Raw genomic sequence first — 21,159 nt, 5'->3', positions numbered from 1 at the left:
GAAAATGATCCAAATCTGGCGGAAAAATTAAACCCGTATAATATATGATCCCAGATACGAGCACACATATAACCGCTCAAATTCGATCTCATATAATTTTTCATAATATGATCCTACCCGAATAACCGAATATGATCCACGGTTCATATTCGATCCAAACTCATATATATATTAATTATATTTTAACACCATCATATTTTCAAGTAAGTAGTCATCATTTTATAAAATTGTAATATCTTATTTAAGTTTATATCTTCATAAAATATGATTTATTTTAATGTGATCATGCTTATTATCTTCATATATATTTAATAAATGATATATACCAACATATAACTATAAGTTTTAATTTAAAATTATTATACTTTATAATATTATGTTTACTTAGACTAAATGATAATTATTTGAACAACTGAAATAATAATGATATTTGATGTTAGTGGATCATATCCGGCTCATGTTCGATGGATCATAAACTACCCGGTTAAAAAATAGAAAATACAATACTAAATCATATCCGGTTCAGATCCGAATCTCAAATACCCGGGATCAGTTTATATCCGAATAAAACGATTCCGGACCCAAATCTGGACAAACTAAAAATAATATGATCCGGTACTTGAGCAGAGGGGTACCCGGGATCACCCAGATTATTTTACAGCCCTACTTCTGGTTCTAATTACGGAAATAATGAACGGAATGAGCAATATACATCTTCCCCGGTAATCATATAACATTATCACCGACATTCATATTTACAAATCCATCATTATACATTGCAGGACATCTATATAATTGAGTGTGCAGTGCTAGCTTTCAAAGAATAAAAGAGCGGCAAAAATATATTTAGTAGTTAATTTAATCAGGGTCAATTATTAATAAAGATTTTTACATATATAATAAAACTAAATCAAGAGTCGTTAAAGGTGTTAAAAAAAATTAAAAGAACATCTTAATTAAGGTCGAAGGTGTTAAAAGAAGAACAAGGTTTGATAACTAAAGACCAATTACAAGAATCGAAGGTTGAAAGTGCCCAAAGAAAACTAAAAAGAACATATTATACAAGAGTCAATAGGTCGAAGATGTTAAAAAAAAAATTAGAAAAACAAATTATACATGTGTTTAACATGCCTTTGCACATATAATTGTGATTTTAATTTTAGAGTTTATTGCAAAACGCAGCCTACTGGATTTCCGAAAAATCACTTTTAGGCATATACTTTATATAATTGCACTTTGCACCCCGTTGGTTCGTTTGGCGCGTCACTTTGCACCCCTTCCATTAATTTTGACTGTTAAGGTTAAAAGTCTCGGGGGTAGTTTGGGAAATTTAAAAAAATTAATTTTAACCAGATTTTATTTAATTTTTTTGACCCTCTAAACGATATTTTTTGAAAAATCTTAAAGAACGAAAGTTGTAGAAAACGAAAAGATCCTTTTAGAACAATAAAATTCAAAATTATTGAATCTTTTTTGTAATTGTTTAATAAATTACAAAAAATTGATATCTTGTAAAAAGTCGTAATAAATTCAATTAATTACATATTTCGATGATTTTTGATGATTCGGAGAACACTTTTAATTGCCTATAACTTTCAAATTTTATTTCGAAGCTGGAATCAATTAAAACCTACTTTAATTGAATTTAAAACTAAAAAATGAGTTGTGAACATTATTTCAAAAATATTTCGAAACATAATATGAGGACGCAACATGAACGAAAGTTATAGACAATTGAAAGAGTCTTCCGAATCATAAAAAATCATTGAAATCTGAAATAGATTGAATTTATTACAAATTTTTACAAGATCTCCAAAATTCGTAATTTATTAAACAATTACAAAAAAGATTTCAATAATTTTGAATTTTATTGTTTTTAAAGGATCTTTTCGTTCTCTATAACTTTCGTTATTTAAGATTTTTCAAAAAAATATCGTCTAGAGGGTCAAAAAAATTAAATAAATTCTGGTTAAAATTAATTTTTTTAAATTTCCCAAACTACCCCTAAGACTTTTAGCCTTAACAGCCAAAGTTAACGGAAGGGGTGCAAAGTGACGCGCCAAATGAACCAACAGGGTGCAAAGTGCAATTATACAAAGTATATGCTTAAAAGTGATTTTTCGGAAATCCAGTGGGTTACATTTTGCAATAAACTCTTAATTTTATCATTATTTTGTGGATTCCAACTAGTGGCCATTTTAGTAATGTGAAGTTTTGAACGTTTAAAATGAGTCCCTACAAAATCGGGTAGTTAGCTAGGTGGGATATTTTAACGAGAACAATACCCTTGTAAATAAAACCCACAAATCAATTCTCAGGGAACCCTGAAATTCCACCCGGGAAAACAAACCTTGGGTCCCTGTGTAAGAACACAAGCAAAGAGTACAGAAAAAGCTATTGCACATTCAACAAACTGAAGTTCGAAAATGTTATTTTAAATTCACATAAACTTTATTTCTCATTAAATTTGGTACACCCTCCAGAAAAAGAAAATGTACAAATCATGTAATCTTAACTGAGTTTGAAAACGCCACAGGGAATCTGAACTTTAACACGGCCATTGGATTTCTTGGCACAGGCCAGGATGTAATCAATGGCGGTAATCTCCTCCACCTTTCAAAGCCAGAGCTCTGCATCAATACATTTATAGTTAGATTCACGACATTGATAATTCACTAATTTTCACAAAAATTAGAAAATCCTGCACTTCAGATTAAAATTTCCACAACATAAATCTAGCTGTTTCTCTTTGTTGGAAAACACAGGGGGTCATAGGAAGTGATTCAACTCGAAACTTTGCACCTAATGTTGATGAACATGTTACACTCAACTCATGTACCAATGATTATAGATATACCACATGACACCCTCCAAGGAAAAACCAGAGAATTTCATGTGTAAACTAAAGCATTTCACTTCTTTATTGCCTATATAATTTAATCATAAAAGTTAAATCAGGAGAAGAAAAGATATCACAAAATTAATTTTAGTTGATAAGTAACTTTAGTGACGTGTATTAGTGACTGCAACTGCTGCGCAACCCATTGTAACTTATCTCCATCTCTGAAGGAAACCTAAATCTTCAGCAATATAAAATTCCACAGCAGAAAATTTATTGAAGATCAAGCCGCTGGTCAACTGCATGCTGATAAAGTTAGCAAAACAAAATAGGTACACAACGGGTTCAACTTTACAAGAGTTCAGGTATGTCAAAAGTCCGGAAGGAATTCTAGTAATGACTTCAATAAAACTATAGCTTATATGCGATGATAAGAGATGATATAGATTTTACTTGGCATCAACAAGTGTACCCAATTACGTTACCTATTACTAAGACCTAAAGCACCCTAAACGACCAACGGTTGTACACCCAATCTCATAATCCCTCAATGATGAAAATCTCAACCCTGCTGGAAAATCAACTCCAATCCAATGTCTCCATAGAGAAAAGGAACAAACAAGATAAATATATATTAAACCTGACAAATATTTAAGATCAAGAAAACATAACACGATTCAACATGATTAAAAAAACACAAAAGCACATCCTTAGAGGGAGAGGCAGCAAGGAGAATGACTCTTAGGTTCAAGCAAATGATAAAATGGGATAAATTATTTAGAAGATTTCCCGTGACCTTGATTTCATATGAAATATCAACAAGCAGATTTTCTAATCTAAAGATATTTTAGTTGTGCCTTCATAGATGCATAGAATACTTACTGTTGAGGATCATCCAGTGTGCATAAGAAAGTGTACTCACAAGAAAAACAGTTCTACCAGACCACGGGATTGAAATTAGACAGGATACTACTAAGCCTATGCCATTACAAGGTATGTCCAGTAGCAAGGTAACCTAAAACTTTGACTAGTTAATACTGATGTACTTCGGACTATGTTATGCTTCAATTTCAAAACTGTACGGTGAGTCCACCTGCCACGCAGCCAGACAACGAAGCAATTACAGGTCTCAGATATGGGGGAAACGTAGTTCAATAATAATTTTGACAAGTGGATTAAGGTTGAAGCCTGCTGTCGACCCCAACAACTTCTTCGGGCATCAGGACAACATCGCTCCTTTTCATTTGATCTAACATCTATGACATTCATAATCTCCTTTATAGTCTGGTATATTATTATTTAGTTGCCTTCAATATTTTCCCGTTAATATCCAATGTCACTGACATCGGACACCATAAACCTCAATGTTATTAACAAGCATTGGCAAGCCTACGAAGCTTGGTATCAAGTCTGTCAATGAGTTGCAACTAAAACCATAAACGCCAATGCTCTTAAACCTGAATACTACAAGTTTAATCTGATAGCAAGAACAAATTATTTAGCAGTGCATAACTCACAAACGACATAATTAAAATGAAATACTCAGTACTAACAAATTCAGCATCTCAGGAGTCAATTTGTATCAACAACAAAAGATTTCAGACCAATCGAAAATTCCATACACACTCAATTCAACCGGAAAAAAAGTTTTGATTTCAATTCAACTGAAAAATCCATAAATTCAACATAACTTGATAACTTACAAATCACAAAATGATCAACACTAACAAACCACAAATACCAATTCAATTGAACCTCAATTCCATAGAACAAACTCACTTCTTGTTCTTCCGCCCGCGTTTCACACACCACCCCTCCAGCTTTGCAAACGGACAGCCACACTTCTTCTGAAACACGAGCACCGCGCGTCCATTAACCGGGGCCATCCTCCTCAACTCATTCCTCAAACACTCATAATCCCTGTTCCCCTCCCCGCCCCCCTTCCATGGCAACTCATCCACTTCCACCACCGCCTTTCCCCCGAGCCTCAAGCACTCCTCACTCTGCAGCCTCAAATCAAACTCCATCGCTCTCCGCAGCCCCTTGCACCCGGCATTCCCGCACTTCCTGGAGAAATAGCACAGACGGAACGTACAGTAGGCAGAAGCGAAGAAGAGGAAAACGAGAAACGCGGAGAAACAGAGAGAGACGTAGTCGAGAGAGGGGAGAACGAGAGAGAGAGAGTGGAGAGTGTAGGAGAAGTAGGAGGAGACGAGGAAAGTGCCGGCGAAGAGGACGAGGAGGAGGATGAGGAGGTCGAGAGTGGCGGAGGCGGAGTGGTGGCAGGGAGGGTTAGGGTTAGGGTTTGACCGGTTTTTTTTCAAATTGAGGCTTTTGCTTGAAGAAGAAGACATTGCGATTGGCGAGGAGAGGAGCTGATGGCGCATGTTAGTGTGGGGTTTCACTTTGTTCTGTGTTGAATTGAGTTGAGTTTGAGTTGAAGGGGAGAAGAAGAAGAAGAGGGGCGTATGTTAGCTGGATTTTTTGTACTTTAATGCATATTTTAGTGGTTTTTTCCGTAAACACGTCGATTTCGTGTCGTTTTATGCGTCAACGCGTTAATTTCGTGTCAATCCGTCAACGCGTTAATTTCGTGTCAATCGCATTGATTTCGTTTCACTTTCCGCATTCTAGATTTACGGTTATATTTTAATAAAAAATAAATTCATATAGTTAGATTTCAATAACAATAAAAGGATAGATTCAACATCGAATAATAATTTTAGGATGAATTTAGATATAAGATATATTTCGATAGAAGTATTAAGAGGTGCAGATATGTTATGGCAGTATGGACTATGGTGGTTGATGCTCTAGATCTGCTCTTTATTGAGTTGGCAAGTTTAGAAGACTAAGTTATGAAGCCAAGAATAAACATATATTACAAATGCTGTACTTGTAAAATTGGACAAAGAACAATGTTGATACCTAATTTGTTCACTAACATAATCAAATTTCAAACAAACCAAGCTAAAGAATTTAGTCTAGAAAATACTACATCAGATTCATATATAGATTTACAGACATATATACACCAGCACAGCCTTAGGTAATAGTCACTACAATCTTTGAGCAACATCACTTGTATTATATTACATGATAAACATATCAGAATTCACGGTCCGGGAAGATTAAAGGAGCTACAAGGGACCATATGTATAATCCAGCAGTAACCCACTCGGTGCAGATACGAACCCAAACAGATGTCCATCCAACATCTATCAGGTCAGAATTCTCGGCACTGTCAGTCCATCCAGAAAGTAGCATAGCTGAGTACATACTAGCCAGAGCAAATATCATGTGGAAAAACATGTATGAATAAGTGACTGGTCGTGCTTCCTTATCGTTCTTTTTGTTTCCTGATTCCAACTCATCTGCTTCCAGGAAAGGCGTTCTTTCACCTGAAAAATCCAATGAGACATTACAGCTTGTTAATTAGGTTCATATACCAAATTTCCACATATTTCAAAAACGAGCTGTGACATTTTTGAAAGCCAGATAATATAGATTCGTTCTTGGTTGACATAAAGCTGAAAGAGAACCTTCACTAAAAATTTTAACAGAAAAGAGAGCTTATTGCTGGACTCTCTGAGAAATGAAATACAAGCACTGTGTTTGGTGCTGACGGATATTTAAGTTGTCCCCATCTGGAATGTAAAAGTAGTGGAATGTGGTAGGACAGAATTGAGATTTATAGGGAAACTTAATAGGTAAAGTAAAAGAGGAGAGACTGAGAGAGAGGGAAATAGACTACTAACAGAATATGATGAAATTTACAGTGTGACAATTAAAGAGTTAACCCGTGTGAAAAAAGAAGTAACAAATTATAGCAAAATTTGTTCAATGCACTGAACTTAGAGATGTATATAATTCCTTCTACTTTTTAACAGAATATTATTTATCTGTAGTCTTCCAACTAGTTCACAAATATTTTAATCATTATTCAGCGACTGAGAACAGTGTCAGCAGGATGACTGCAAATTGCCTAAAACCTAAGATATACTTAAGTTGCATCCAAGTGAAAGGGTAGAGGCAATAACATCTACAGAATTCCAACAAAGCATGAGCACCAACAAATACAACATATGCATATCTCAAAGGCATGCATGTTAGTATCATGAAGTGATGGCATAAACAATAGAGTATAAAATACAATCATCGAATAACAACATGCTTACATAGTAATTTTTTATTAATATTGGCTCCCTGTGTAATATAATTTAGCTGTTCCACAAATTAAAACCGTTTTAAAATAGAACAAAAACCTGCTGGTTATTTGGTTAAAAATTCTACCAGACTGTTTTACGACTTCACTGTTTAGTGCTAGGTTAGCACAAGGTGAGCCCGCACATGGCCCCCAAGTAAAAAGGACCCCAAGAAATTTATGCATACATGGATATGATTATTGGTATATTTCAACCAAAAAACAAAATCTTGATTTAGACTTACCAAGTCATCTTTTAAGTGTGAAGCGAGAAACAATTTTCTCCTGCGAATATCTACTTTGTTTACTAAAATCTTAAATTCATTATGCACCTCATTTCAATTTACAAAAACAGCACAAACCCAAATACCTTTACCCCGTCCTTGTTTAATGCATGTGCACATTGTTGTTTTAGTGACTTTTTTTCATTAACATATATCTTAAGCTAATTGACTAAATGATATTACTGTATAGGAGATTACCAAAGTACCTGACTTAGGAGAGGAAGGTGGGGATAAGAAAGTTGTTGAAGATCCGGCACGAAGAGCAGAGTATAGAACAGAAAGAACAGTTGTGAGCATGCCAACAACAAGGGTTCCAGTCGTAACCACTTTTGATTTGTTAAGGCCGTTGCATTCATAGTCTCGAGGTTCAGAAGATAGACCAGTGTAACACACAAAAGCACAATAAACAGATATCACAGAAGCAGGCAAGAGACTTCCATTTACCTGTTAATAATCAGAAAATATTTGAAAAAACAAGCTCAGAGGTGAAGTTCAACCAGTTGAAAAGCTTAAGAGAGATTATGTTCATCTGTTAAACAAATGGGAAAACTTATATGAATGATTCCATTTTACCTTACATTGATCTTTCTAAGAAACAATTTCAATCTAAGAAATTATCTGCCTCTTACTCAAAAAAATGATATCTTTGTTCTTTATATTTGTAAAATTTAAGGTAGTCTAAGATTTTTCTTTTTAAACCAAAAAATATCCGAGTCATAAATAATAAAACCGACTTGGGTACTGTTTGGCATTGCTGTTGCAGACAGGAACAGCAGCTTTCGGTGAAAAGCGTGTGAAAAACTGTTTGGTAAATCTAAAAGCAGCTTTTCTGAACAGCAGTTTTTAGCTGAAAAGCTGTTTTTAGAAAAAGCAGGTCCTCCCATACTTTTGGAAAAAGCTGCTTTTCAGCTTTTGCAGGAAGCTATTATAGATTTCGCTATCAAACATCACCAAAAACATTATTTTTTTTATATTATAACTCAAAATAAGCAAATATATAAAAAAAAATACCAAACAGTTATCTAATTTCTACAACAGCACTTTTTTTACCAGCACTTTATCTGACAGCACAATAATTTTAACAGCACTCCCAAACAGACCCTTAAAGGGTACAAGTGGCTGTGCATATGGAAGAGCTGTTAGTTATTATTGCGAATAGAATTCGTAGCTCTGATTTTCTACAGCAAAAGGGTGTCCTCTTGCTTCTTTTACTTTTTGTTTACTCTTAAAACACATTTTTGATTAAAAATTGTTTTAGGATCCCTTTGTTAACGATATAACCCATACCTGAAACAAACCAAAAAAAATCCAGGGGTACTAAACAATAACCACAATTTTCATAAACAAATCTTTGTTGAATATATTTTTGTCAACCACAAAACAGCTTATAACTTTCTGGGAGAAAATAAAGCAATTATAGAAAGAAAATGCCCATTTACCTTCGGATGCAAGGCGATAACAGCAAAGGAAAATGCGAGAATCATGGTCATGACTAGAAAGAAGACATTAAGCCCACAATCTTGACCAGAAGGATTGAACCAAATAAATAGAAGTCCTGGGAAGACAAATGCAGCAAGATAGCACGACACTGATACGACAAGTAACGCAATATACCTGCAAATTTTACATTACAAAACTTGTAATATCTTTAAAACGACATGGGCCAGAAAAATATGAGGGATAGCATCTTAAACCAACCACTTCTGTTCATCTTTGGCAACCCATGAATCGTTCCATGTGTGCGTGGCGTCTAACAATATAATCACTTGAACCAGTAAAAAAAAACCTGCCCCAAATTTTGACAGAATTCCTGCAAACCAAAAGTTGTTGACAATCAATCTATTATATGTGAGCTTAAGCTAATCTGTTAGAAATGACTTTCAAGCCGGATTCTCTTATCAGTCTATTTTTCGAAAATATATTTACCATTTAGACTACTCTAAAGTATCCAACCGCCAAAGTCAAACTGGGTTTTTGCCCTCATCTAAAGAGTCCATGCAACCATATAGAATATGTTGAATCGACACTCACTCACTGATAATCCCTAACTGGATCCCCATGAATGACTTCAGAGGTGCCAAATATCATAAGAAAAGAATGAACCTTTTATTTTTATCGGAAAATAACTTTTGCCTTGGACACACTTGGAAGACTTGAACATGCATATCACTTCTTTTCATGGAACTAGTGGCAATTTACTTTTAGATTTATAGTTGGTTAATTTCAACAAAACAATGAACACTGACGTTCAGAGTTATCCTAGTTCTCACACCCTAGAATGTAGAATTTTAGAGAATACACAAACTAACCGTAGAAAGATGTCAAAGCATTTGGAAAGAAAAAAACAAGGATGATGAGCAATGCCCAAATAATAATCTTGGCCATCCATCCACCATGCTGCCAGGAGTCACGCGTATCATTCTGATCTTTTACTCCGATCATTATTAGAGAAAGTATTGCAAAAAACAAAAAATTCCCCAAGCTAACACGAAGAACTGCTTCAGTACGATACCATTCGTCTGAGTAACTTTCAGAATCATTTATCCCTGTTCATATAGAAAAAGCTCAATCACTAAGTAATAATTTATAAATAGGTATACAGAATTTAGACAAGAAAATGATTGCCATGAACTTAGCAACTGAAGGTTTATCTCAACACAGACTATAAGCAATATCTACTTGTTTTTTCATCTTAAGATCCTGCCAGAAACATCAGTTACCAGAATATTAAAATTACTTCACAGAAAAACTCTTTTTTCTTCTTTTGTACTTGCAGCCTTAAGCATCTCATTTATCTCTTTCCTTTTGACTTTTAGTTTAAAATTCAATACCAGCTGAATGTAACTGAAATATTCTAGCCAACATTTGATTTGAATGGAGTTTACAATTGTAAATTTAAAGTTACTTGATGATTATTGTTATGATTTACAAACCTTTTTGCCTATACCTAGACAAGAGGAGGACGTCACTTTGAATAAGCATAATTGCATAAGAGTACAAATGAAACATCCATAGGCAACCTAGATTTTCAAATCACATTTTTTACAAATTGGTATTTAGATTAGACATCGATGAGGTCTAAATGCAGATGTCTGAGATCTTAAGAAGTTCACCTTTTCTTTCTAACTACTGTCCAGCATTATGATCTAAATAGGGTTTTATATCAAAGTAGCCACCGTTCTCTTCAAAATATCTCACCCTGCTACCTGATCTCCATGAGGAGTCGTTTAACACCCAAATCATTATATATATCACTCTATTAAATTTTTGGAAAAAAAAAATAACGAATCGGGGATTTTTTCCTAATCAATTAGTTTTTAAAAAAGCAGTTCGGGTTTTCAATTTGATCACTGTCATGTACAAGAACAGAATAAGGTTGAATGTGTTGAGTTTTATGTCAATGTATTTTCTAGATTTAACCTAGTGATATTTATAGTGATTTGAATGTTTAAAATGAGTCACTGTGGAGATCAGGGAGTTGGGTGAGATATTTTAACAAGAACGATAGTCACTTTGATATAAAACTCCAAAGTAAATAATAGATTACTTGTTTTTAGACAATACTCGCAAGTAATCAAAACATCAAGTAGAAACTATAGCCTTGACTACTTTTACTGACATGTCAGGCATGAGTAAGATTATAAATCATAGATAAACTGAAATTTATAAATCCACTAACCCATGACCAGTGTTGCACGGATCGTGGATCGATCCGGTACGCGGTACGAGTTCGGGTACGTGGAACGTTAGTTTGAGTGAATTGGGTACGCTGAGTACTGAACCGGGTACGCGGGTCGATATAAGGATCCGTTAATGTATATATATAATAAAGGAAAAAAATTATACATATGTAAATTTGCTTTACTTTTTATGTTAATTACTAATTAGTATAAAAGTTTAGTTTTTGGATTTTCAATATTATATTATATTAAAATTGAAATAATTACAATATTTGTTTTTGAAACTAGAAAAAAATGATAAAATTAAATGTGAACAGATGTTGAGCTTTGCACATCTGTTGAATTTTGAACGTCACGTGACTAGTATCAAAAAATAAAAGAAAATGAAAAATGAATAAAGTAGAGAAAAAGATACAGCTGTCTATCACTTATTCACTTGTACAGCTGCACACATACACACTTGCACAGTTTCACATGCACGTCTCTCATCTTCTTCACACTTCATCTTCTTCATGAGTTTAAGCAAACAAATATACACAAACATATACACATCACAGATCATCAAAACAATACAGCCCAAATCGATTTTCTATCTTTCTTCCTCATTTTACGGTCGTCGAAGTAAGCATCTGCGGTTCGCCGGAAATGACGAACTGGAACGCGATCCCGGCCGATCCGGGTCGACTTCGACCCGTGTTCCGGTACGAGCGAACCAGTTCGCAGATCCATAGACCGTACCGCGAACCGGGTAACTATGCCCATGACATATCCTCTTCAGATAATGCAACAGGGGTCTTTCATGTAAAAATGGCTCGACTGACAATCACACAGATTGACAGATTCATTTTTACAAAAAGAAAGAAAAAAAAGTATTTTTTCACTTTTCATTTTTCTTGCCTTTTCTATTCAATATAAAATGACAAAAAGGTTATGTATCAAAGTGGCCACATGTAGAACCAAAAATCTCAATGAGACCAGCCATCTCATAAGAATCTCATTTCAACCACTATAAACAACATATATATCACACTGTTAGTTTTTTCAGGGGTTTTATATCAAGTAAGCCACTCATCTCGTGGAAAAGTCTCAAGTAAAATATAGGTCTCCATGGCGACTCATTTAAAAGTCTAAATCACTATAAAATATCTATGTTCTACATGAGACTTTTTGACGAGATGAGTGGCTTACTTGATATAAAACCAGTTTTTTCAAAAAACCCAATGGAGATGTTGATGTGTCCAAAGTCTCTATGGCCAACATCTGACTACTTTGCTTGACTACTTTGCTGACATGTCCTACAGACAAAGGCTATATTAGGGTTTATGACTCTAATCATCCTATTTATATTATTTAGTTAGATTTAATTATTTATCTGTGATTTAGTTATATTTAGTTCTGTTTGACTGAGCTGCCATGTGGAAATGAAATGGAGATACAACTTGGTAAATATAGTCGTTTGGTAAAAGACTAACAGATTTTTTTTTAATTTTATAACGTTTTCCATCACTTCTTTAAATTTTGAAATAATGGCATAATATATATGTTGTTCATAGTGGTTTAAATGAGACCCCGATGAGATGGGTGGTCCAAGTGAGTTTTTTGGTTCCAATGGTGACCACTTTGATAGAAAACCCAATGACAAAGTGAATTATGGAGGACTTGTATGGGACTGTGTACAAGCACATCTATTTTCATCTTCAGTTGCAACTTCTTCAAAATGTGGAGCTCTTAAATTTATGGCAAGCAAGTAGCCAAAAAAGAAAAGAAAAAAGAACATGTTGTTCATACAGACCGCGTAAATTTCACAAGATTATAAACTCTAATAACTTAATTACTACAAGAAACTATTATGTGAAGGATTAAACTTAATCAATTATTTAGTTAATTTTTATTGTATTAATATCCAAACTGATACTAATGAAACAACAGTACTATAATGTCATACCCCAAAAAAGAGCTACAAAGTGATTCAATATTATTGATATAAGTTTACAAAAGAAGTACAAATCATAAATTAAGGGATCATATAGTGCTTACACACAAACATATACCAATAGGGTTAGATATCAAAGTGGAGACTGAAGTGGAGGTCATACATTGCCGGATCTCAACGCGGTATCATTTGAATGTATGGAGTATCATTTGAATCACCAAAGTCATAAGAAATATCAAACATGTATCTGTGAAAATGGGTTCAGGGAGTAAAATTCATATTAATTACAATAAGTAATTTTACTCCCCGAGCCCATATCTAGAGGTACTTATTTGATATTTATTATGACTTTAGTTATTCAAATGATAACCAGTGAATAAAATGATATATAACTGATGCAGCCAAGCTAGGGAGTAGAAATAGGAGTTGAAGGAGAAAACTGAATATAGGGATTAAAACACAGCAAACTATAGAAGTTGCTAGAGAAATTATAGGGAAAATCTAAATATCATTCATTGATCCTTAGCAGCTTACAATCTGGGATATATATAGTCCCCAATAAACTGTTGACCATCCACTCCTGAAGCTTCTAGTACCTCAAATATTAATTATAGACCTTAGCACTTCCCCATAATACCTAGTTGATACACTTTATAAGTTATAGACCTTAGCAATTCCCCATAATACCTACTTAATACACTTCATTAATTATATATTCTAGATAATGTTACTTTCAAATTCATATAATATTTCCAGAATATTCCCAATAGTATGAGATTGTTCTAGAATCTGCATCATCATCCCCTGGCTGCGAAAAACTCGTCCTCGAGTTTTAGTCAGAAACATCTCCTTTGTATGGAAGCAGGTGCTTAACATTAAATACATCAGAAGACTTGATGTGACTTGGTAATTTCAGCTGATAAGCATTGTCATTCACTCTTTTCAGTATCTTACATGGACCAACCTTCCGATCGTGCAACTTATGGTTCTCTCCAGGTAAAAACCTATCTTTAGTCAGGACAGCCCAAACATTATCTCCTTCTTTAAAAATAACCTTGCGTCGGTGAATATCTGCAGCTGCTTTATACTTTAAATTACTTGCTTCAATGTGGTCCCTCACCTGCTCATGTATTTCCTTTATACGTTCAACCATTTCTTCAGCTTTTGCACTTGCTTTCTTCGGATTAGGAATGGGAGCTAAATCAAGAACAGTGTTAGGACTCAGCCCTCCAACAACTTCAAACGGACTTAATTGTGTAGTGCGATTTTTTGAATTATTATAGGCAAATTCAGCAAAGGGTAGCACCAAATCCCATTGTTTAGGCTTATCCCCAGCAAAACATCGAAGAAGATTACCCAAACTACGATTTACCACCTCAGTTTGGCCATCCGTTTCAGGATGATATGCTGTGCTAAAACGCAGCTCTGTCCCTATCTTCTTCCACAAAGTCCTCCAAAAGTGTCCCATAAACTTGGTATCTCGATCAGAAGTTATAGAACGTGGAACACCGTGTAAACGAAATATCTCTTTGAAATAAAGTTCTGCTACGTGTGAAGCATCCATTGCCTTTCGACAAGGCACAAAATGTGCCATCTTTGAATATCGATCCACCACTACCATGACAGAATCTGTTCGTTTTTGCGTGCGAGGTAAACCAACGACAAAATCCATGCTTACGTCATTCCATGGAAATGAAGGAGTAGGAAGTGGAGTATATAGCCCTGCATTTGTGGAACCACCTTTTGATCTCTGGCATGTATGACATCTTTCCACATGTCGTGTGACATCCCTTTTTAATTTTGGCCAGAAATACTTATTTTCAATTAATGCAACAGTTTTGTCACGTCCAAAATGACCCAAAGCATGTTTCTCCATCACTATCTTTTCTCTTAATGAACATTCAGGAATACAAAGTTGTAATCCCTTAAAAAGAAATCCTTCTTGAAGTTGATATTCAGAATGCTCACCTTGAAGTATTGCTTGAAATATTGGTCCGAAAAACTTGTCATCCGCGTACAAGTCCTTAAATGTATCAAATCCTTCAACCTCAACTCTCATTTCTGTTAAAAATGAAGCTTTCCTGCTTAAAGCATCTGCAACTTTGTTTTGAATGCCTGCTTTATGCCTGATTGTGAAAGTGAATCTTTGTAAGAAGCTAACCCACTTGGCATGCCTTTGACTTAAATGTTGTTGGCTATTGATAAACTTCAATGCTTCATGATCAGAGTTAAGGATAAATTCTCGTTGAACCAGGTAATGCTCCCAATGCTTAAGTGCTTGAATAATAGCGTAAAACTCTGCGTCGTATGTTGAGTAGTGGCAGCGCGAACCAGTAAGTTTTTCACTGTAAAATGCAATAGGACGTCCTTCTTGGCTAAGGACAGCACCTATGCCCACCTTTGATGCATCGCAGTCAACCTCAAATACTTTGTCAAAATCAGGTAATGCAAGAACTGGCGCCGCTGATATTTTCCTTTTAATTAGTTGAAAACTTTCTTCAGCTTCTTGCGTCCAACTTAGTGTTTTCACAGATTTTATACAATCTGTTATAGGAGCCACGAGGCTGCTGAAATTCCTTATAAATCGCCTATAGAAGGAGGCCAAACCATGAAAACTGCGCACCTCATGAATTGTTCGCGGAGTAGGCCAATCTAGGATAGCTTGGACTTTAGTTTGATCGACCTTAATTCCTTGATCAGAAATGATGTACCCCAAAAATAGTACACTGTGCACAGCGAAATTACATTTCTTCAAGTTAATGTATAGCTTTTCTTGCCTCAAGCTTTCGAACACTTCTTTAAGGTCTTGTTTGTGAGCTTCGAGAGTGGGGCTGTATATTAATATATCATCGAAGTAAACAACAACACACCTTCTGAGAAAAGGTTTCAAGACATGATTCATGACACGCATAAATGTACTAGGCGCATTAGATAACCCGAATGGCATCACCAACCATTCGTACAAGCCATCTCGGGTTTTAAATGCAGTTTTCCACTCGTCTCCTGGCCGAATGCGAATCTGATGGTAACCGCTGCGAAGATCAATCTTCGAGAATATCTTTGCCCCGGCTAATTGATCCAATAAATCTTCAAATCGAGGTATTGGATAGCGGTACTTCACGGTTATTTTGTTAATTGCGCGGCTGTCCACGCACATGCGCCACGTGCCATCTTTCTTTGGGGTTAGCAATGCGGGGACTGCGCATGGACTTAAACTTTCTCTGATTAGACCTTTCGCAATTGCTTCCTCCACTTGTCTTCGCAACTCATCATGCTCCTTTGGACTCATGCGATATGCAGGTTTATTGGGAAGACTAGAACCTGGAATTAAGTCAATTTGATGTTGAATATCCCTCATAGGAGGTAGACCAGGTGGTAATTCTTCCGGTGTTAAATCTTTATATTCTTCAAGCAATGGCTTTATAAAGTCTGGAACTTGCGTAGGTGGCTGCACTTCACGCATTACTAATGCCATGAAAATTCCAGTTTCTTCAGCTTTCTCCATGAAATTGGTAATGGATAGCATGTTATCGCCATTTTCTTTTTTCCCTTCGGCAGAAACTTTATCCTTCATAGGTGCTAGGGTAACTTTAATGTTATCCTTCCAGAAAGTGTAAGTGTTTTTCTTGCCTTCATGAATAGCATTGCGATCATACTGCCATGGCCTACCAAGGAGTATATGACATGCATCCATCTTGACCACGTCACACCACACATTATCAAAATACTTGCGTCCAATTGAAAATGAAACTAGGCAGCGAGTATCAACGGAAACCTCGTTTCCTTTCTTGAACCAAGACAACTTATATGGTTTTGGATGCTTTTCTTGTTTTAACTTCAGTTTATCAACTGCTTCACGAGAAATAACATTTTCACAACTGCCACTATCAATAATTAACTTGCAAACCTTACCTTCAATAGTGCACGTTGTGTGAAAGATGTTGTTTCGTAGCCAGTCTTCTTTAGGTTCTTCCTTTGGTAACAACAAGGCTTTGCGGATTACCAGAGACTCTCCAACATCTCCGTACAAAACATCTTCCTCTGGCTCAGTGTCGTATATCGGTTCTTCCTCGTATTCAGCCCTTTGACTATGTTCTTCGCCCCCAATCATGAGTTGTTTTCCACGTTCTCGTCTACATGCAGCTGAAGTATGGCCTGGTTCATTGCATTTAAAGCATTTTAATCCAGTTCCTTTGCTCTTGTTTTGCGGGGTAGTAGATTCAGACATATTCTTTCTTGGCATAGTTGTGTTTTGAGAGCCTTTAGCCTGATTATCAATGCTAAATCGCTGATTGGCAGTCATGTCTTGGCTTTGAGAATTCCAAAATCTAGGCTTATTTTGACGTTTTTCAACTGCCAAAGCCGCCTGGTACACCTCAGAAACTGACCAGAATTTGTGTAGGTCAAGTGCTTCTTGGACATTTAGACGTAAGCCACCCAAGTAACGTGCAACCAACTGCTCCTCACTTTCAGATAAATCATTTCTGGATATCAATTGGTAGAATTCTTCGGTATAATCATCAACTGATCTGCTTCCTTGGCGTAAATTCTGAAGACGTTGGAACATAGCCTGCACATAATTATGTGGTAGGAAATTTTCCTTCAATTTCTTTTTCATCTTTTCCCAATCAACGATCTTACTTTTCCCCCGTCTTTCCCTCTTCAATTTTAGTTGTTCCCACCAAGCAGAAGCCCTTCCTTTCAATTTAATGGCAACTAATTTCACCTTCATGTTTTCTGGCACTTCTTTGAATTCGAAGATTCTCTCCACCGTATTCAGCCAATCAACAAACTCTTCAGCTTGTATACTACCACTGAATTCTGGAATTTCAATCTTAAAATGTCCATCCCACCTACGATTTTCTCGAACTGGTGCTTCTTGTCGAGGACTCTGGTTGTGGAAAGGATTATTAAACGTGCTTCCTGTCTCAAATTCTTCATGGTCATCGTGGTTGGCTGACTCCAGTTGAGCCAAACGTTGTGTCAGAATCTCAACTTGCCTCCTTAATTCATTCACTTCTTCACTTGGGTCTGCAGCGTTAGATCGTGAAGCATTTCTGCCACCTCTTCGGGGAGCCATGCTTGAGCAGAATCTGAACGGATCAAGGCAGCTCTGATACCACCTGATGCAGCCAAGCTAGGGAGTAGAAATAGGAGTTGAAGGAGAAAACTGAATATAGGGATTAAAACACAGCAAACTATAGAAGTTGCTAGAGAAATTATAGGGAAAATCTAAATATCATTCATTGATCCTTAGCAGCTTACAATCTGGGATATATATAGTCCCCAATAAACTGTTGACCATCCACTCCTGAAGCTTCTAGTACCTCAAATATTAATTATAGACCTTAGCACTTCCCCATAATACCTAGTTGATACACTTTATAAGTTATAGACCTTAGCAATTCCCCATAATACCTACTTAATACACTTCATTAATTATATATTCTAGATAATGTTACTTTCAAATTCATATAATATTTCCAGAATATTCCCAATAGTATGAGATTGTTCTAGAATCTGCATCAATAACCTCCGCTTCAGTGATCACTTTGACATTTAACCAAATACCATTATGTATCACTAGCAACAAGCTACCACAAGAACAAATCTTCCACCTAACCGCCTCAAAATTAAGATATTAATGAGATAGATTCTAAGACACAAACTTATAGAACACCAAACAAAAAAGTGCAAAAAAAAAAAGGCAATCCCCAGATTTCATATATGTATATATATGTATATTTTAAAACAATCCCTAAAATCAAGATTCAAGAAAAGGTAAATCCTATGAATTTGAAACAGACGAATTAAAGGACAAATGAAGGGGAAAAAATGAAAAGGGGTGTGAAGATATGAAGAAAACTAACATGGGAATTGCTTCAAAAGAGGAGCACCAATTTCTCTGAGAACCCATGAAAGAACAAGCGAAACTCCAAAGAGACCACAATAGCCGAGTCTTGCGGAGCGTTTTGTGATCCCAGAAGCAACCGATGTGCAGAGTCCACAGGTGAGTGATGCGCAACACCCAGCCAAGCACGACATCTCTCTCTCTCTCTGTGTTTTTCTCGCTCTATGTGTAGGTGAATTGATCAGCAGCGATGAGTGTAATGAATGAGTCCTTCAGGGTTGGTTTTGTTGTGGCGCCCTTTGATCCAAATTACGTGGTTCTGTTTCCTACGACAACGACACACGTGACTACGTCTGCAAATGTCATTATTATGGTTTTTTCAAAACACACTAGTACAGTAATTTTACTTTCTTTTTTTTTTGACAGAAAACAGTAATTTTACTTTTAATTACTTACTCCGTATTGTTTAGAAATTATCTATATATATAGTTAAGTTCAATGGAGTACAAAAAAAATTGGAGTATTGGAGTACAAAGTTTGATAAAATGTAATCTAATCATCTAAATTTCAATTTTTTTTGTTCAATAATATTTGTAAATATTTGACAACGTGCACATTATGTTCTGCAACATAAACATCGTGATCAAATGGTAGAATAATTACTTTTATAAATCATAGGACTCTATGTTCTGCAATATAACTAATAAGCAGAACAATAATCTTAATACTTGTTAAAGTTGAAAGATATTAATGATTAATTGACAATTATGTGCAAGACAACGTATAAATGATAGATTATATCAAAATTTGGATAATCAAAGATATTATATAGGATCAAACTAAAAAATTATGATTTGTACTCCAATACTCCAATATTTTATGTACTCCATAGAACTTAACTCTTTATAATTAATATAATATAGGGAAAATAGATTTTTTGCCCCTCAACTTATTGTGTTTTTTGGAACTTGACACCCAACTAAATTTTTTTTCCTTTCACTCACTAATGTTAGGTTTGGATTTTGTTTTAGCCACCAACTTTGATTCGGATAGCATTATGATAATTTCTTTGTAGCATCAGTAATACATAGTGATAGTATGTAATATTTTTGATGTGTCGTATGTTTGTATCATTATATATAGTAATAATAATATAAAATAAGTCGATGAAAAATTAAAATCAAGAAAAACATAACTAGAATTCTAAAAATTTTATAAATCATGAATATGAAATCAATGACTTCGAAAAATTCACCCTGATAAGATAAAGTGTAATTGAGTGATATGATGTATCATCTTTCGCTATTAAAGTTTCAATCGACTAGCTCAGTTTAAGACCTCTTTTAAATTTATCTTCATAAATTTTAATGATTTTATCTTATTACAATTTTCAAGATAAATAAATAGAGATGAAAACTTATTTTTCGATGATTGTCCTCTATAATGCATCATTTTATGTTATTATTACTCCCTATGTCCCTCTCATTAGTTTACAGTTTTTTCTACTGCTTAGCATGTATGTTAATACTATTATAAGACAAAATTTCATAATTTTTTTTGTGATTTTTTTGTTTGTGTAAAAATTCAAACGCTGAAATTTTATTCGGAAGAAAAAAAAATTATTTATAAACTACATCTTTTAAAAATCATAATATGCATGTAAAATTCTTGTCCCAAGGTAAACGACCTTGGAGACATAAAAAGTACTATATATAAAGATACAGACATGTATCAAATCATCAAAATATTACAAACTACCACTATATTTTAATAATGCTACACAAAATTAATGTAATGTTAATAATCAAATCCGAACCTAACTTCAGTGACAAAAAAAAACTGAAACTAACATTAGTGAGTAAAATAAAAAAAATATAGTTGAGTGGCTAATTTCTAAAGACGCAATAAGTTTAGTAATAAAAAAAATTATCATAATGCTAGTAATCAAATATGAATCTAAGTTGGTGGCTAAAAACATCTAAACCTAACATTAGTGAGTACAAGGAAAAATAATTTAGTTGGGTAGCAAGTTTCTAAAAACACAGTAAGTTGAGTGACAATAAAAATCTATTTTCCCATATAATAGATTTTTAATCATTAATATTTTTAATTTTAATTTATTATTAAATATAAAAAATTTACCGTATTAAAATACTCATAAATACGAATCTAACAAGATCACTCATGACTATATTTAGTCCTATAAATTATGTGTAAATTAGTAATTTATCTAATATAATGAACGATTCTAAACACCCCAAATGGGAAAAGCATAAGAACCGGAGGGAGTACTACATGTGTCATGTGTGTGTGACTTCCTTAAAAAAAGAAAGACTGTGTGATTATATTCAGCATCTTGGGAGAATAT

The 21,159-nt window shown here is 34.7% G+C and overlaps 2 protein-coding genes across 5 annotated transcripts; both read right to left on the bottom strand.

The window, feature by feature from the left end:
• Positions 1–2,383: 2,383 nt before the first annotated feature.
• Positions 2,384–5,334, bottom strand: LOC108226344 (uncharacterized protein At5g19025). 3 transcript variants are annotated; one of them, XR_001807647.2, is made up of 2 exons: positions 4,543–5,334; positions 2,384–2,630 (listed from the first exon to the last, which is right to left on the bottom strand). XR_001807647.2 is itself a non-coding variant. In XM_064081396.1 (2 exons), the coding sequence occupies exon 1, from the start codon at positions 5,224–5,226 to the stop codon at positions 4,615–4,617; it is 612 nt and encodes a 203-aa protein (XP_063937466.1). In that variant the 5' UTR covers positions 5,227–5,334; the 3' UTR covers positions 2,384–2,630; positions 4,595–4,614. The 3 variants fall into 3 exon arrangements, 2 of the variants coding, with proteins under 2 accessions (XP_063937466.1, XP_017256779.1); XM_064081396.1 differs by having other exon boundaries at positions 4,595–5,334; XM_017401290.2 differs by having other exon boundaries at positions 4,619–5,332.
• A 361-nt stretch (positions 5,335–5,695) lies between these two features.
• On the bottom strand, positions 5,696–19,136 carry LOC108225490 (uncharacterized). 2 transcript variants are annotated; one of them, XM_017400377.2, is made up of 6 exons: positions 18,811–19,136; positions 9,637–9,873; positions 9,026–9,137; positions 8,767–8,941; positions 7,534–7,771; positions 5,696–6,240 (listed from the first exon to the last, which is right to left on the bottom strand). In XM_017400377.2, the coding sequence occupies exons 1-6, from the start codon at positions 18,983–18,985 to the stop codon at positions 5,948–5,950; spliced, it is 1,230 nt and encodes a 409-aa protein (XP_017255866.1). In that variant the 5' UTR covers positions 18,986–19,136; the 3' UTR covers positions 5,696–5,947. The 2 variants fall into 2 exon arrangements, with proteins under 2 accessions (XP_017255866.1, XP_017255857.2); XM_017400368.2 differs by lacking the exons at positions 5,696–6,240; positions 7,534–7,771; positions 8,767–8,941; positions 9,026–9,137; positions 9,637–9,873 and adding an exon at positions 11,408–18,077 and having other exon boundaries at positions 18,811–18,952.
• Between the last annotated feature and the right edge of the window lie 2,023 nt (positions 19,137–21,159).

This window comes from Daucus carota, chromosome 1, assembly GCF_001625215.2.
Source record: "Daucus carota subsp. sativus chromosome 1, DH1 v3.0, whole genome shotgun sequence".
Taxonomy (NCBI): Eukaryota; Viridiplantae; Streptophyta; class Magnoliopsida; order Apiales; family Apiaceae; genus Daucus; species Daucus carota.
The sequence above is the reverse complement of the archived record's forward strand: the minus strand, read 5'-3'. Positions and strand labels throughout refer to the sequence as shown.

Excerpts from the sequence above, each read along its gene's own strand:
- LOC108226344 (XM_017401290.2), bottom strand. The coding sequence starts at position 5,226 with ATGCGCCATCAGCTCCTCTCCTCGCCAATCGCAATGTCTTCTTCTTCA. Across the intron at positions 2,631-4,618 it reads CGCGGGCGGAAGAACAAGAA|AGCTCTGGCTTTGAAAGGTG; the intron begins GTGAGTTTGTTC and ends GTATTGATGCAG.
- LOC108225490 (XM_017400368.2), bottom strand. The coding sequence starts at position 18,020 with ATGGCTCCCCGAAGAGGTGGCAGAAATGCTTCACGATCTAACGCTGCA.